At 43.8% G+C, this 17993-nt stretch overlaps 1 protein-coding gene across 1 annotated transcript in view; it reads right to left on the bottom strand.

Annotated features, from left to right (window-relative positions):
- The window catches only part of TMCO6 (transmembrane and coiled-coil domains 6), a 33276-nt gene extending 15575 nt beyond the window's left edge, over window positions 1-17701 (bottom strand). The window contains exon 1 of the mRNA XM_032425376.1: window positions 16145-17701. Coding sequence (XP_032281267.1) covers window positions 16145-16175 — 31 coding nt within the window. The 5' untranslated portion in view covers window positions 16176-17701. The remainder of the gene's footprint in view (window positions 1-16144) is intronic.
- Between the last annotated feature and the right edge of the window lie 292 nt (window positions 17702-17993).

Raw genomic sequence — 17993 nt, forward strand, 5'->3', positions numbered from 1 at the left:
GAGCAAAATTGAGGGTGGGTGCACAGGGCAGCCCAACTGAGACCCAAGGATTGAGCAAGTTGTGTTGATAAGGGCGAGGCTGAAAAATGTGCCCTAGAAAGGGAAGGAAGTAACAAGGAGTGAAGCATGGATTAAGAGAAGCAACATGGGGCGCCTGGGTGGCTCAGTTGGTTAAGCGACTGCCTTCGGCTCAGGTCAAGATCCTGGAGTCCCGCATCAGGCTCCCTGCTCAGCGGGGAGTCTGCTTCTCCCTCTGACCCTCCCCCCTCTCATGCTCTCTCTATCTCATTCTCTCTCTCAAATAAATAAATAAAATCTTTTAAAAAAAAAGAGAGAGAGAAGCAACGGTTCTACTTCCACATGTACAATGAATTTGGATATCTGGTGTGGTGTAACGAATTGTATATTGCAACAGTAGGACTGGGGTCATAGGACTTCCATTTCTGAGCCAAAAAGTCTCCCTGTAGCTTCCTCTTTTGTTCCTGCGCTGTCATCTGGAACCAGACAGACGTCAATTCTTTTCCTCAGAAGTTCTTATACCCTGAGTCAAGAGTTTCTGCTCTTTCCCACAGAGTCTTCTTTTCTCCAACACCCCACCCCCCACCAGTTATCAAAATCAGAACCCCCTTATTCTCTAGATCAGGAGAGGCTCTTTATGAGCCATCTCAAATTACCTACAATGGAAGAAATTTGAACACTGACCTGGATCTTTGAGGATATAAAAAAATCACTAGTGTTTTTTAGGTATGGTATTGTATGTGATAGGTATGATACTGTGGTAATGTTTAAGCAAGACTGCTTGACAAATCACAAGAAAATAAAGCTACAGTCCAATTTCCCTTATGAATATGAATAAAAAAAACCCAATAAAATACTAGAAATTGACTCCAGCAATTTATAAGAAGAATGTATAAAAAGAATTATATATAATGACCAATTGGGATTTATCCCAGGAATGCAAAGTTGGTTTAACATCTGAAAATCAGTTAATGTAATACACCATATATCAGAATAAAACATAAAAACACGATCATTCTAAATAAACACAGAAGCATCTGATGAAATCCAACATCTTTCAGGAAAAAAAAAACAAAAAAAACACCCAACAAACTAGGAAGAGAAAGGAATATCCTCAACATGATCAAGGGCATCTACAAAAAAAAGTCAGTTGATATCATAGTTAATAATCAAAGACTGGGTGTTTTTGCCCTGAGATGAGCAACAAAACAAGGATATATGTCCTTACCACCTTCATCTGACATTGTTCTAGAGATTCTGGCCATGGTAATTACTCAAGAAAAAGAAATAAATTACATTCAGGTTGGAAAGCAAGAAGTACAACTATCTAAATTCATAGATTTTATGATCATGTATATTTAAAAAATCCTGTGGGGGGCACCTGGGTGGCTCAGTCGGTTAAGCAACTGTCTTCAGCTCAGGTCATGATCCTGGAGTCCCACGATCAAGTCCCACATCGGGCTCCCTGCTCAGTGGGGAGCCTGCTTCTCCCTCTGACCCTCCCCCTTTCTCAAGCTCTCTCTCTCTCTCTCTCATTCTCTCTCTCAAATAAATAAATAAAATCTTAAAAAAAAACCTTGTGGATTCACTAAAATATATTAGAACTAATCAAGTTCAATAAAGTTGTAAGATACAAGGTCAACATACAAAAATCAATTTTATATCTATACACTTGCAATGAACATACTGAAAATGAAATTTCAAAAAAATTTCAAAAAAAATTCATTTACAATAGCATCAAAAGGAATACAATAATTAGGAGTAAATATAACCAAAGAAGAGCAAACTTATACTCCTAAAACTACAAAATGCTGTTGAAAGAAATTAAATAAGATCTAAATAAATGGAATAACATCTCACATACATGGATCTTAATATTGTTAAGATGTCAATTCTCTCTGAAAAACAAACTGAGGGTTCTAGAGGGGAGGAGGGTGGGAGGATGGGTTAGCCTGGTGATGGGTATTGGGGAGGGCACGTTCTGCATGGAGCACTGGGTGTTATGCACAAACAATGAATCATGGAACACTGTATCTAAAACTAATGATGTAATGTATGGGGATTAACATAACAATAAAAAAATTTAAAAAAAAATGTCAATTCTCCCCTAATTGACCCACAGATTCAATTAATGTCTTATAAGAATTTAAGTTTTTTGGGGCGCCTGGGTGGCTCAGTCGTTAAGCGTCTGCCTTCGGCTCAGGTCATGATCCCAGGGTCCTGGGATCGAGCCCCACATCAGGCTCCCTGCTCCGCGGGAGGCATGCTTCTCCCTCTCCCACTCCCCTTGCTTGTGTTCCCTCTCTCGCTGTGTCTCTCTCTGTCAAATAAATAAATAAAATCTTAAAAAAAAAAGAATTTAAGCTTTTTGTTCATATGGAATTTCCATAGATGCTGTAGACAAAACAATCTTATAAAATAAGAACAAAGTTGGAGGGCTTACACTTCCTGATTTCAAAGCTTTTTGTGAAGCAATAGTAATGAAGACACTGTGAAACTGGCATAAGGACAAACATAGAGATCATTGAGAGAGAAGTGAGAGTCCAGAAATAAACCCATGTTTCTATGGACAGCTGATTTTGACAAGGACGTCGAGAACATTCAATGAAGAAATCTTTCTTTTTTTTTTAAAGATTTTATTTATTTATTTGAGAGAGAGAGTGAGAGAGAGCCCAAGAGGGGGTAGGGTCAGAGGGAGAAGCAGACTCCCTGCTGAGCAGGGAGCCTGATGTGGGTCTTGATCCCGGGACTCTGGGATCATGACCTGAGCCGAAGGCAGTCGCCCAACCAATTGAGCCACCCAGGCGCCCAATGAACAAATCTTTCAAACAAATGGCACTGGGACCCCTGGATATCCAGATACAGATGAATTAATTTGTATCCTTAACCCAGACTGTATACAAAAATTAACTCAAAATGGATCAATTACCCAAATATAAGAATTAAAATTATAAAGCTCAGGGGCGCCTCGGTGGCTCAGTCATTAAGCGTCTGCCTTCGGCTCAGGTCATGATCCCAGGATCCTGGGATCAAGCCCTGCGTCGGGCTCCCTGCTCTGTGGAAGGCCTGCTTCTCCCTCTCCCACTCCCCCTGCTTGTGTTCCCCCTCTTGCTGTGTGTGTCTCTCTCTGTCAAATAAATAAATAAACTCTTTAAAAAAAAATAAAACTATAAAGTTCTTAGAAGAAAACACAAAAATTAATCCTCATGACCTCTGATCTGGCAATGAATTCTGAGATATGACACCAAAAGCAAGAAAAAGAAAAGAAAAAAACCAATAAACTGAATTTCATCAAAATTAAAAACTTTTCAGGGCGCCTGGGTGGCTCAGTCGTTAAGCACCTGCCTTCAGCTCAGGTCATGATCCCAGGGTCTTGGGAACTGTGGGAACACAAGCAGGGGGAGTGGGAGAGGGAGAAGCAGGCTTCCTGCTGAGCAGGGAGCCTGATGCGGGACTCGATCCCAAGACCCTGGGATCATGACCTGAGCCGAAGGCAGACGCTTAACGACTGAGCCACCCAGGCACCCCAATAAATAAAATCTTTAAAAAAAAATAAAAACTTTTCTGCATCAAAGAGCATCATCAAAAAGATGAAAAGACAACCTACAAAACGGGAGAAAATATTTGCAAATTATATATCTGATAATGGTCTAGTATCCAGGATATATATACAGCTCCTTAACTCATCAACAAAAAAAGACAATTCAAGTAAAAAGTGGGGGAAAGACTTAAGTAGCCATTCCTCCAAAGAAACTGTACACATGCCTGAAAAGCACATGAAAAGACGCTTAATATCATTCTTCATTAATGAGCTGCAAAAAGGCAAACAATAATTAAAACCTGGGCAAAGAACTTAAATCGATATTTCTCCAAAGAAGCTATACAGATGGCCAAACAGGCATGTGAAAAGATTCTCAAAATCATTGGTCATTGGGCACCTGGGTGGCTCAGTCGTTAAGCGTCTGCCTTCGGCTCAGGTCCTGATCCCAGCGTCCTCGGATCGAGCCCCACATCCGGCTCCCTGCTCAGCGGGAAGCCTCCTTCTCCCTCTCCCACTCCCCCTGCTTGTGTTCCCTCTCTCACTGTGTCTCTCTCTGTCAAATAAATAAATAAAATCTTAAAAAAAAAAAATCATTGGTCATTAAGGAAAATGCAAATCAAAGCCATAATGAAGCACCACTTCACACCCACTAGAATGGCTCTAATAAAAAGAAAGAAGAAAAAGAACTGTTGGTGAGAATGTGGATAAATAAGAACCCTCACATGTTGCTGGTGGGAATGTAATATGGGACAGCCACTGTGAAAAACAGTTTGGCTGTTCCTCAAAAAGTTAAACGTATAATTACCATACGATCCAGCAATACTACTTCTAGGTGTATATGCAAAAGGATTGAAAAGGAATATGTAAAACAAAATTTTGTACCAAAATATTCATAGCAGCACTGTTCAACTCAACTATATGACCAGATTAAAATGGAAGACTGCAAACCTGGGTAGCCTTGCCCTGGGAGACATTTTGATCACAAAACAGAGTTATGGACTGGACTAATTACTCTTGTTTTTTGTATTGCATCTACACAATGACATATAATGTGCCACTGGCATTGTTGGTAAGATTATAATATCGATAGACTGGGAAATTTAATTAACGGCCTCCTATGCCTACCCCACACTGATTCCTTCAAATGTTAGGCATACATAAATTCGTTACCCCCTTATCTACAGTTTATCTCTGCAGTTTCAGTTCCTCAAGGCTATGTCACAATGTCTACATCATTCAGCTCGCTTCATCTCCTCACATAAGCGTTTGATCATCTCACATCCTCACAAGAAGAGGAAGGGTGAGTCCAGTACAATAAGATACTTTTTTTCTTTTCTTTCTTTTTTTTTTTTAGAGCGAGAGATCGCCAAGCATGAGCAAGCAGGGGGAGGGGCAGAGGGAGAGAGTGAGAAAGAATCTTAAGCAGACTCCATGTCCAGCATGGAGCCAAATGCGGGGCTTGATCTCATGACCCCGAGATCATGACCTGAATCAAAATTAAGAGTCAGATGCTTAACCAACTGAGCCAACCAGGTGCCCCAACAATAAGATATTTTGAAAGAGAGAACACACATCCACATCATTTTTATTACAGTATATTGTTATAACTGTTCTATTTTATTATTGTTGTTGTTAATCTCTTACTGTGGCTGATTTATAAATTAAACTTTACCATAGGTATGCATAAGAAAAAGCATAGTATATATGGGGTTTGGAACTATCTGTGGTTTTAGGCATCTATTGGGTGTCTTGAAATACACCCTTCATAAATAAGGGGGAACTACCATATTCATGTTTTTATTATTGTTCTCTTATATAAATACTTTACGAAATGTAGATAATCAAACAGGTATGATCCTTTTGCTATAAGGGATCCTTGGTGAAAAACCATCAAATGGCTTGTGGTATAATAAAGAATATATCTGGTCTTTGTCTCCAGTTGAAGGAGCAGAGCTTCAAAAACTTTTGGAATTTCTTGAATGATAGGAGTCTTTCTGCTATGCTAGTGAGGTGACTTCTGGCTGGACCCCCAGATAGCTTCAGGATGGAGAAGGCTGCTCATCAGAAAAAAACAACCATGTAATTGGCTGGAGTTGAGTTCAGTCACATAGCCTATGATTTAATGAAACATGCTTACATAATGAAATCTCAATTAAAAATAACTCTTGCGGCACAGCCTGACTCCACAGAAACAGGAATTCCTGTGTTCAGGCCCCTTCCAGACCTCGCCCTATGTACCTCTTCATCTAATTGTTTATTTATAATAAAAAGGTAATCATAAGTAGAGCACCTTCTTGAGTTCTGTGAGTCGTTCTAGTGAGTTATGGAACCTGAAGAGTAGTTATCAGAACTCCCAAATCTGTAGCCAAGTCAGACAGTCGTGCAAGCAACTTGGGGACCCCACTTGTGGCTGTCATAAAAAATAAGGGCAGTCTTGTTGAGGACCTTGTGGGAACTGGTGCTAACTCCAGGTAGTTAGTGTCAAAATTGGATTGAAATATAGGACACCTGGGACACCTGGGTGGCTTAGTCAGTCAATCGTCTGCCTTTGGCTCAAGTCATGATCCCAGGGTCCTGGGATGGAGCCCCACTTTGGGCTCCCTGCTCATAGAGGAGCCTGCTTCTCCCTCTCCCACTCCCCCTGCTTGTGTTCCCTCTCTCGCTGTGTCTCTCTCTGCCAAATAAATAAATAAATAAATAAATAAATAAAATCTTTAAAAAAAAAAGGACACCCAGTTGGTGTCAGAGAATTGGTGTCAGATACAGTAAGTATAATGTGCCTTCCTGAGTTCTGTAAGTCATTCTAGCAAATTATGGAACCTGCAGGAATAGTGGGAACACCTAAAAATTTTGCTAGCTGGTCAGAATGAGGAAGACCTGGGGACCCCAAGCTTGAGACTAGTGTCTGAAGTAAGGGCAATCTTGTGGAGACGTGCTCTTAGCCATCAGGTTTGGCCAAACTCTGCATAGTTGGTGACAGAAGTCATTTCACCTCTATGTGGAAAAGCATTCATTCAGTGGGGGAGGAGGGGGAGGGGACGAGGAAGGTGCGGGGGGGAGAAAAAAGAAAATCATTCAGTCATAGAAAGGAAAGAAGTCCTGATGAATGCTACAGCATGGATGAACCTTGAAAACATTATGTCAAGTGAAAGAAGCCAGTCACAAAAAGAACACAGACTGTGATTCCTCTTATATGAAAAGTCCAGAATAGCCAAATCTATGGAGACAGAAAATAGATTAATGGTTGTTTAGTGATTGTAGTAGGGTGGGGTTAGGGAGGTGATAATAAAGGAAACCAAGTTTCTTTATAAAGTGATGGAAATGCTCTAAAATGGTGATAGTAAAAGCCATTGAAATATATACTTTAAATGGGTAAAATATATGGTATATGGATTATATCTTGATAAGCTATTATTTAAAATTTTTTAAATTTAAATTCAATTTAGTTAACATATAGTGTATTATTAGTTTCAGGGGTAGGATTTAGTGATTCATCAGTTGCATATAACACCCAGTGCTCATTACATCAAGTGCCCTCCCTAATGCCCATCACCCAGTTACCCTGGCTCCCCACCTACCTTCCCTTCAGCAATCCTCAGTTTGTTTCCTGTAGTTAAGAGTCTTTTATGGTTTGCCTCCCTCTCTGTTTTTATCTTATTTTTCCCTCCCTTCCCTATGTTCATCTGTTTTGTTTCTTAAACTCCACATGAGAGAAATCATTTGATATTTGTCTTAATCTGACTTATTCCACTTAGCTTAATATCCTCTAGTTCTATCCACGTCATTGCAAATGACAAGATTTCATTCTTTTTGAGAGCTGAGTAACATTCCATTGTGTGTGTGTGTGTGTGTGTGTGTGTGTGTGTGTGTATCTCACATCTTCTTTATCCATTCATATGTCAGTAGACATCTGGGCTCTTTCCATAGTTTGGCTATTGTGGACATTGCTCCTATAAACATTGGGGTGCACATGTCCCCTTGAATCCCTATGTTTGTATCCTTTGGATAAATTGCTGGATCATAGGGTAGCTCTATTTTTAACTTTTTGAGGAATCTCCATACTGTTTTCCAGAGTGGCTGCACCAGTTTGCATTCCCACCAACAGTGTAAGGGCATTCCCCTTTCTCTGCATCCTCACCAAATTAAGCCATTCATTTTTTTTTTAAAGGGGTAGTTATCTTCTATAAATAGAAGCTGAAATAGCTATAGACGACGCATAAGATGTCTGGGATTTGCTATGGAATGGGGAGGAGAACAGAAGAGATAAGACTGACCATAGGTTGATAATTGCTGAAGTTGGTTGCTTGGAGGATCATCATACTATTCTCTCTACAGTTGTATGTGTTTGACATTTTTCAAAAGAGGAAAAAAGAATCCAATGCAATGTTCTGACTCAGAAAAGAGGGGACTGTTGGGGCACCTGAGTGTCTGACTTTGGCTCAGGTCATGATCTTGGGGTCTGGCTGGGCTCCCTGCTCAGCGGGGAGTCTGCTCGTCCCTCTCCCTCTGCCCCTTCCCTACTTGTGTGCCTGTGCGCGCGCTCTCTCTTAAATAAATAAATAAAATATTTTAAGAAAAAGAAAGAGGTTAACCCTGTCAGGACCCTCACTCCTGACAGCTTTTTCTGTATACTTGCTTAATAAACTTCTATCACTTATACTCACTGAAAGGAAGGAAGAAAGAAAGAAGAAAGAAAGAAAGAAAGAAAGAAAGAAAGAAAGAAAGAAAGAAAGAAAGAAAGAAAGAAAGGAAGGAAGGAAGGAAGGAAGGAAGGAAGGAAGGAAGAAAGAAAGAAAAGAAGAAAGAGAAAGAAAGAAAAGAAAAGAAAGAAAAGAGGGGACTGCCACCTCCTTTGATAAGTTGTTATTTAGAGGCCCTCTCCAGAGCCCTCACATCAGGGAGATGAATTATTGAGGGGAATCTGAGAGGCATGAAAGCCATGGCGTGTGGAGAGGCGGCAAGCACAGGGGCTGGTTTGGGCCAGGACAGCTCAGTGACCCCAGCCCTCATGGGCAACCCCCCGGCCAGGCTGACTGTAGTGGTGGAAGTAGAAGTAGAGCGAGGCAGAGGATCAGGTAAGAAGTCCTTACACATTCATTCTTAGAGAGAGTGCATCCTGGGGGACCCCCTTGGGAGAGGGGAAGGAGGAGGTCATTTTACGGCTTTAGCTGCTGCAGATGCTGTTTGAGGAAGCTCTGCTTCTCAGGGGCTCTGATCCTGTGCGTAGTACTCTAGGTTAGGAAACTGAGGCCAAAGTTGAGAGCAGGACCTAGGAGTCCTGGCAGTTTCCCCCATGAGAGTTGATATATAGCCCATCTTTCTTAGGCCCTGAGGAGACCTGTTGCCCCACACTCCTTCTGGAGGGGCCCAAGAGCATCTGCCTGCTTCAGCCGGGCACTCTAGACACTCAGGTAAAAATGGGATGGGGTGCGGGTGAGGGCTGGGGAAGATGGGAATGACAATGCTGAGCCTAGCCCTCCCCACAGGAACAATGCATCACCTTTGACAGAGTCCTGGGCTCTGATGCTGCTCAGGTAGGGGGGTTGTAGGGAGATGGGAGGAGCATGGGAGCCCTCAGGCTCCTGGATCCTGGAGCGCTGAGGGCTTCCCAAGTCCTTTGCTCGGACAGACTGGGTCAGGGCACCTGAGATGAGGAGATGTCTCTGTGTCCCCTGCAGGAGGCTGAGCAGGAGCTGCTAGCACGAGTCCAGTCCACACTAGGCTTGGTGGCCCGAGGGTACAGTGTAGCCCTACTGCTTCGGGGTCGGGAAGCAGAGACACCCCGGCTCATACCTCAGGTGAGTCCCAGAGGAGCCACCGGGCATAGGTCTCACGAGGCTCCCAGATACCTTTGAGAAACTTGCCTTCCCCTTCCTAGCTGGATTAGGTTCCCCTCCTTGGGGTTCCTACAGTGCACTGCAGTCCATACAGAATGTTTGGCCAGGACCAATCTGGGCAGTGATTAAGAGGCTGGGGAAGGTTGGAGGCTGGGGTCCATGGGGGTGAAGGTCAGGGAGGGGTGGTGTGCAAAGATCAAATATCCAGGGAGTCTAATCTTCACAGTTTTTCATAATACTGATAATAAACTTGACAGTTTTGTTTTTAGGGCTTCATGAAAATGCCCCCCAAATCAAAATAGCAGCTTCAGAAACATGTCATAGGCCCCTGCTATAGGAAACAGCAGGTCTCACTGAAAATGTCTACTCATTTGACTGGCTCTGTGTGAACCGTGAGGGCTGGGGCTGTTTCTGTCCTGGACACTGTGCCCCTAGCGCAGAACTGGGTGCAGAACTGCACCCTCAGGAAATGTTGAAGTGCGGATTCATCCTTTCTGCATCCCTACTGAACCCCTTTCTCCACTTTAGCTGTTGCAGATGCTGTTTGAGGAAGCTCTGCCCCACGGGGACCCTGATCCTGTGCTTATTACCCTTAGCCTGGTGCAGGTGAGACCTTGCAGGGAGGGGAGACCTGGGAGCCAAGGCCCTGGCAGTGCTGCAGAAAATGCCTGAGGCTTATGAGCAGCCAGAAAAGCTTGAGCCCAGCCTCATTCAGCTGCTCACCAGCGTGGGCTTGCCTCTCTGAGGCCTCCTTTTTCCTGCCTCAAATGGCTGAATTTGGGTGCCCTGGTTGGCCCACAGGGCCCCAGTGGGAGGATCGTGTGAGCTGAAGTCTGGGAAAGGCTCTATTTGTAACCGGTGTTGTGCTTGCGTGATTCCAGCTCAGCCCCAGCGGGAGGACTCGGGACATGCTCTCTCCAGGGACGGAGAACCTGTCAGTGCTAGATGTGTCCCCCCTAGGCTTGTGAGTGTCCAGGGCCCAATGGGATCTGAGGGTGCTTGTCTTAAAGCAGGGCTGACACCCCCAAACCCAGCCCTTGGAGGTTTCTCTCCACTGCCATGCACTTGGGGTCATGCTTATCACGCCCTCTCATCCTCTTCCCTGCATCCCATATCCCCAACCTCTCACTCTTCTTACCCTACCCATCTATGCCTCTTCAACTCAGTCATTATCATCCTGGGAGATTTGAGCATCTCACTGAGCAGAACTTCAGTTTCTCCATCTGTAAAATGGGAGAAATCCCAGCTAGCTTATTTCCCTCACTGGGCAGATGACAGGAGGGAAAAAGAGATCATGAAGATGAGAGGCTTTTAGGGGATGTACTGAGCTTGGAACCTTGGGGATGATTCTTACAGGCTTTTGGGATCGCAAATGGACTCCCCACGAAGAGGTTCTGGGGGGCTGGGCAGAACCCTGGTGCTCAACCCTTGAGAGTTGAGCTCAGCCTCCCCTTCCTCCAGGGTGGTGGAAAATGCCAGTGAGGTGGAGGTGTCTGACTCAAGAGCTGCCTTGGAGCTGTACTTGCAGGCTGCAGGGGATGAAGGCAGGTGAGGATGGGAGGGCACCTGTCACCTCCCACCCCCATCCCTTAGGTGTTTGGCCTGATCTTACCCTCTCCTCCACAGGGCCTGCTCTCTGCTCACTGTCACCATGTTCTGCCCAGGGCCTGATCCTTCTGAGGAGCCTGGGATCCAGGGCATGTGGCGAGGGGCCTTGAGGATCCTGCAGCTCCCCAGAGCCCTGTAAGTCTGATGGAGTCTTCTGACTGCTTTGGGGAGTGGCGGTTGGGGGTGGAGTTCTGAAATATGGATGCAGAGACCCAAGCCAGCCCCAGAGTCTCCTTTCCTCACCTCTGACATGGTAAAGGACTCTTTCCTTTAGCACTTCTTATAAGGCAGGTCTATTCACAATGAATTCCATCAGCTTTTACTAATCTAGGAATACCTTAATTTCTCCCACATTCTTAAAGGATAATTTTCCCAGATATAGAATTCTTAGTTGACAGGCTTTTTCTTTTCTTTTTTTTTCTTTTATTAACATATAGTGTATTATTTGTTTCAGGGGTACAGTCTGTGATTCATCAGTTTTACACAATTCACAGCGCTCACCATAGCACATACCCTCCCCAATGTCCATCACCCAGCCACCCCATCCCTCCCACCCCCCTCCACTCCAGAAACCCTCAGTTTATTTCCTGAGATTAAGAGTCTCTTATGGTTTGTCTCCCTCTCTGGTTTCATCTTGTTTCATTTTTCCCTCCCTTCCCCTATGATCCTCTGTCTTCTTTCTCAAATTTCTCATATCAGTGAGCTCATATGATAGTCTTTCTCTGATTGACTTATTTTGCTCAGCATAATACCCTCTAGTTCCATCCATGTCATTGCAAATGGCAAGATTTCGTTTTTTGATGGCTGCATAATATTTCACTGTGTATATATATATATATCCATCACATCTTCTTTATCCATTCATCTGTTGATGGACATCTTGGCTCTTTCCATAGTTTGGCTATTGTGGACATTGCTGCTATACACATTGGGGTGCAGGTGCCCCTTCAGATCACTACATTTGTATTTTTGGGGTAAATAACCAGTAGTGCAATTGCTGGGTCTTGGGTAGCTCTATTTTCAACTTTTTGAGGAACCTCCTTACTGTTTTCCAGAGTGGCTGCGCCAGCTTGCACTCCCACCAACAGTGTAGGAGGGTTCCCCTTTCTCTGCATCCTCACCAACATCTGTCATTTCCTGACTTGTTAATTTTAGCCATTCTGACTGGTGTGAGGTGGTATCTCACTGAGGTTTTGATTTGTATTTCCCTGATGCCAAGTGATGTTGAACACTTTTTCAGTGTCTGTTGACCATTTGGATGTCTTCTTTGCAGAAGTGTCTGTTCATGCCTTCTGCCCATTTCTTGATTGGATTATTTGTTTTTTGGGTGATGAGTTTGATAAGTTCTTTGTGGATTTTGATACTAGCCCTTTATCTGATATGTCATTTGCAAATATCTTCTCCCATTCTCGACAGGCTTTTTCTTAGCAGAGGAGGGAATGTCATTTAAGTATGTCATCTCACTGACTTCTGGCCTCCATAATTTTTTTTTTTTAAGATTTTATTTATTTACTTAAGGGAGAAAGAGCGAACAAGAGAGAGAGAGCACAAGCAGGGGGAGTGGCAGGCAGAGGGAGAGGGAGAAGCAGGCTCCCTACTGAGCAAGGAGCCCAATGCAGGGCTCTATCCCAGGACCCTGGGATCATGACCTGAGCTGAAGGCAGATGCTTAACTGACTGAGCCACCCAGGCACTCCTGGCCTCCATAATTTCTGATGAGAAACTCATCTTATGAAGTATCACTTGTACATAACAAGTTGCTTCTCCTATGCTATTTTCAAGATTCTCTCTTTAGCTTTTGACAGTTTGATTATAATGTGTCTTGGCATGGATCTCTTTGAGCTTATCCTTCTTGGAATTTGTTGAGCTTCTTGGATGTATAGATTAATGTCTTTCATATAATTTGGGGGAATTTTTGAGTATTATTTCTTCAAATAATCTTTCTGCCCCCTTTTCTCTCTCTTTTCCCTCTGAGATTCCCATTCTGCGTATGTTTATACACCTGATGCATCCACCGGTCCCTTAGGCTCATTTTCCTTCATTCTTTTTTCTTTCTGCTCCTCGGACTGCATAATTCTATTTGACTTATTTTCAACTTTGCTGAGGTTCTTTCTTGTGCCTGCTCAAATCTGCCCTCTCGGGAATTTATGAATTCAGTTACTGTACTTTTCAGCTCTGGAATTTCTACTTGGTTCCTATTTTATTTTATTTTATTTTATTCTATTTTAAGTAAGCTTTATATCCGCCATGGGGCTTGAACTCATGACCCTGAGATCAAGAGCCTCATGCTACACCAACTGAGCCAGCCAGGTGCCCCTCTACTTGGTTCCTTTTTTTTTTTTTTTAAGATTTTATTTATTTGACACAGAGAGACATAGGGAGAGAGGGAACACAAACAGAGGGAGTGGGAGAGGGAGAAGCAGGCTTCCCGCTGAGCAGGGAGCCCGATGCGGGGCTCGATCCCAGGACCCTGGGATCATGACCTGAGCCGAAGGCAGACACTTAACGACTGAGCCACCCAGGCGCCCCTACTTGGTTCCTTTTTATAATTTCTATGCTTCTATAGATATTTTCTATTCATTGAGGCATCATTTTCTTGATTTCTTTTAGTTTTCTGAGCATATTTAAGATAGTTGAATTAAAGTCTTTGTGTAGTGAATCCAATGTCTGTACTTGCTCAGGGAAGTTTCTGTTAAATTTTTTTTCTCCTGTGGGCCATACGTTCTTGTTTATTTGCATGCCTGATATCTTTATGGTTGGAAACTGACCAATTTGAGAATTTTTATTTTTATAAAGATTATATTATTTATTGTGCTGGTCTCTTAAGTCTCCATTTCTTTTCCTTAATGCTCTGACATTTTTGGTATGATAATGTGATAACTCTGAAAACCAAATTCTCCATCCTCTCTAGGTTGGCATTGTTGCTTGTTGTGGGCTACAGCTATCTGCTTGCTTAGTTACTGTTTCAAAAAATTTTTGCAAAGACTGTTTTCTTTGTGGTCACTGAAGTCTCCATTATCTCGGTGGTTAGCTAGTGACCTGACATTGAATTACTTAAACTGCTGGGGCCAACCCCCCCCTTTTTTTTCTAAAGGAAGAAAAGAGAAAGAAAAGAAAAAAGAAAAAAAACTCCAGCATTCCATAGATTGGCTCTGTGTTGGGTTGGTCCTTCTGTGCTTAGCCAGTCCATTTACAGCTCTGCCTTAGCCTCATTTCCTGCTTGCACTGAGCTGAAAAATCATCCAGAAATGAAAACTTATGATCTTCTCAGGTGTTTTCTCAGCATGCATCCTGCCCTGGGCATGTGTGTGGCTTTCTAGGTTCCCTAGTGTGTGGGGGAATTTTCCTTATTCCCCCCAAATCTCACTTCCCAACTTTTCCTCCCAGTCTTTCCATACATTTGTTGTTTGCTCCAACTGTTATTTTTGCTCGTTCTTTCATCTTGCAATGTTTTGAGGGACTGTCCTCTAGCATAGCTGTTCTGCCCTGAGAGAGTTCCAAGGTAAGTGAAACAAAGGGAAGCCCTTTTTGTTAGTCCTTCGGGGGAAACCCTAGATAGTCAAAACAACAAACACAATTCTTTGGGAACAAGATCTGCTCAGGTCCCTCCAGAGCCAAGTATCCCCACCAGAAATGTGGGCTCTTGTCTTCAAGACCACCTCCGTGCTGGGGAGGAGGTTGGGGCTGGAGTAAGTTAAAACACCACAAAGATCTCAACATATTTAAGTTGGCTTTCTCCCAGTGAAGCATTCACTTGGTTGCTGTAAACCTTTGACTATCCCCCAGAATTCCAGGAAGGTTGATTCTGACCATTTTTGCCAGATGTTTCTGGCAATAGACAGACTCCCAGAGTTCCCTCCTCTGCCATTTTTGTGGATGTCACCTTGCTTTGCCATTTTAAACTGGGTGATTAGTCTTTTATTATTGAGGGTAAGAGTTCTTTAAATATTCTGGATACAAGTCCCTTATCAGATAGATGAATTAAATTTTGTACTATGAGAATACATTGTGTAATTTTAAAAATAATAAAATAAAATAAAGATCTATGCAAGGTTGCAAATCTGCCTGGTGGTGCACAAAAGTTACTGGAAATAGTCAACCTTCCCATCAGAGTGTGATTTGGGCCAGTTTCTTTCCCCACCCACCAGTGGACATCTCCTTTCTTCCTCCCTCCTTCTGGTAGAGATTGCCCCCTGCTGCAGGTGTTGGCCGGTAAGGTTATTGGTGAGCAGGTGGAGAGTTCTCTGCCCTGGATTGTCTCACGGCTCCTGGAAGGAAACAGCTACAGCGGCCTTCTTCTTCGCCTGGACCCTCAAGGTGGCCTGGGGGGGGGGGGGTTCTTGGCGGAAGCTCTGGGATCTGACTTATGCCTGACCCACCCTCTTACCAACTCAGTTGCAGCCCCAACCGCAGTCCAGAGAAAGCCTAACCCTCTGGGAGGGCCAGGATTCAGAAAGGTCCCAGGATGGATAGATTGCCAAAGTCTGGAGAGGCAGGGCCAATAGAAAAGCAACCCCTCACCCTTCAGAGACTTTCAACAGTTTACCGAGCATTTTTACACTAATGCCTTTTATTCTTACCACAAGCCCATGAGACACATTTAAGTTAGATGAGGAAAGAGAGGGAAGCCTAATTTATAAATGAGGAAAGGGAGGATCAAAGGAGGGAAAGAACTTGCCTGTTTTCACACACTTATTAAAGATCAGGCCTCTGTGAAATGGTATGATGTCAGAGACGTGGGGGAGTTCGAGTGGAGCGTATAGATCAAACAAGAATGGTCAAGAGTTGATAATTATTGAAGCTGGATGATAAAATAGATGGGTTTCCTGTACTTTGTATATGTTCGAAATTTTCTATAGTAATAATAATAATAAATAATAATAATAATAATAATAATAAAGAGCTTGGCTCTCTGTCTCCAAAACTAATGAACACACATTAATTTGGCTAATATGCTCCCAGACCACTCACTGTGCCAGGCCCTGTGGAGTGAGGAGGATAAAATAGGGCAGTTCATACCCTCAAGGATAAAGCAGTGAAGGATAAAAATGTGTTTATCCACTGGCCAGTTTGGTATCATGATTAAGGGCCCAGGCCTTAATGTCAGACAGAACTGGACTTAAGTCAGCTCTGCTACTCACCAGGAAGTTGCTTGACTTCACTGAGCTTCATTTTGCTTCACCTGGAAAATATGGGGGTAAGACAAATTAGAGTTGCTGCCCCATTGGAGTGTTATGTGGATAAAAAAAAGAGAATCCATGAAAAGCCTTGGCACAGTGCCATCAAGCACATGTAAACACGTGATAGGTATTAGCTATTTTTATAAATAGTGCTATTAATAAAAATTACAAGTATTATAGGCAGTGTGCTTTGGAATCCAGGAGTGATTCACTCTGAATCTCCCCTCACTAGGTGGCCCCCTGAGCTTGCTCTGGGCTGCTCTGTTGGGGGCCGAGGAAAGGAGGAGGCAGGTGAAACAGGTGAGGCCCACCCTGTGGGATGCCGTAGCAGAGGCCCGGGCCCGCCGGGCTGGCCTGAAGAGCCTGCGTTCAGGCCTCCTTGGAGACAACCTGACAGACAGTGGGCTCAGCCAGTTGGGCAGGGCATTGAGAGAATTGCAGGTAAGCAAGGTGAGGCCTGGGGGTGCCTGAGAGAGCAACGGCTGGAGCCTAGCCTGAACCCTCTCTCCATAGGTGGTAAAAGCCTGGAGCCGGCGCCCAGGAAACCGGATGCTCAAAAGGGTAAAAGCTGAGGCTGTGGGGCTTCCAGAACTACAGGTAGGTCTTCTTCTTCAACCTCTTAGGAGCCCCATTGATGTCTGCCTTCTTCTCCTGTTTAGAGAGCACTATGAGGAGGCCCTTCCTTGATTCACTAATTTATTGATTCCCAGACATTTATTGACTTCTCACTATGTGTTAGGCACAGTGCTATGTAGACCCTGGGAAATCCCTGTCCTCATGGAGTTTATAATTTCTGGAAAGAAACCATTATAACACCATGATCAGTGCTCTGAAGGCCTTTTCAACACAGGGTTCTATGGGGCGTCTAAGTTAGTCTTGGCAAGAGAAGGAGTGAACGTTTCATGGAAGTTGATTCCTGAAGGAGGTGGCCAGGAAAAATGAGTGAAGAACATTCCAGGCACGGAAGATAACAGGCAAAGTCTCAGAAATAAGTAAGAGCTTGATCTCTTTGGGTGACTGCAAGCAGCTCATTTTGCTGGAGAATAGCTTGAGGAAGAGTCAAGAGAGAAGGATTAAAGAGTGAAGTAGGGGCCAGGTCATAAAGGGCTTTGTAAATTTATTGAGATGTTTGGACTTCATCTTGAAGGGGAAACCATAGAATTTTTTTTTTTTTTTAAGCAGAGAAGACAACATTGCTTACATTTTTCAGGTGAGCAAACTGAGGCTCAGAGAAGGGATCTGAGTATCTCAGGGTCACTGATATAATCAAAGGTAGCAGAGGGGCAAACATACCCTAGTCTTTAGACTCACTATGGTACTTTTGCATCCGTTTAGAATGCATGGCCTCTCCTGTGCAGAAGGGGGCACTGTCTTCCAGGATTTGCCACAGTGTGGCTGGAACGCTGCTCCTGTCCGCCTCCTGGTCCTTCCCTTTTTGTAATTACTGACTTGTTTTTACAGCCCTGAGTTCTGGGAATTCGGCATGTAAGCTCCCAGTTATTCAGCGGTGCCTGCCACTTGTGCTGTGGGTGCCTTATCTTTTTTTTTTTTTTAAGATTTTATTTATTTATTTGACAGAGAGAGAGATAGCGAGAGCAGGAACACAGGCAGGGGGAGTGGGAGAGGGAGAAGCAGGCTTCCCGCTGAGCAGGGAGCCCGATGTGGGGCTTGATCCCAGGACCCTGGGATCATGATCTGAGCCGAAGGCAGACGCTTAACGACTGAGCCACCCAGGTGCCCCAGGGTGCCTTATCTTATTTCATGCTCTCTACAACTTTCATCAGCTCTGTTTTACATGGATTCAAAAGAC

This window comes from Phoca vitulina, unplaced genomic scaffold, assembly GCF_004348235.1.
Source record: "Phoca vitulina isolate PV1807 unplaced genomic scaffold, GSC_HSeal_1.0 scaffold32, whole genome shotgun sequence".
NCBI classification, from domain to species: domain Eukaryota; kingdom Metazoa; phylum Chordata; class Mammalia; order Carnivora; family Phocidae; genus Phoca; species Phoca vitulina.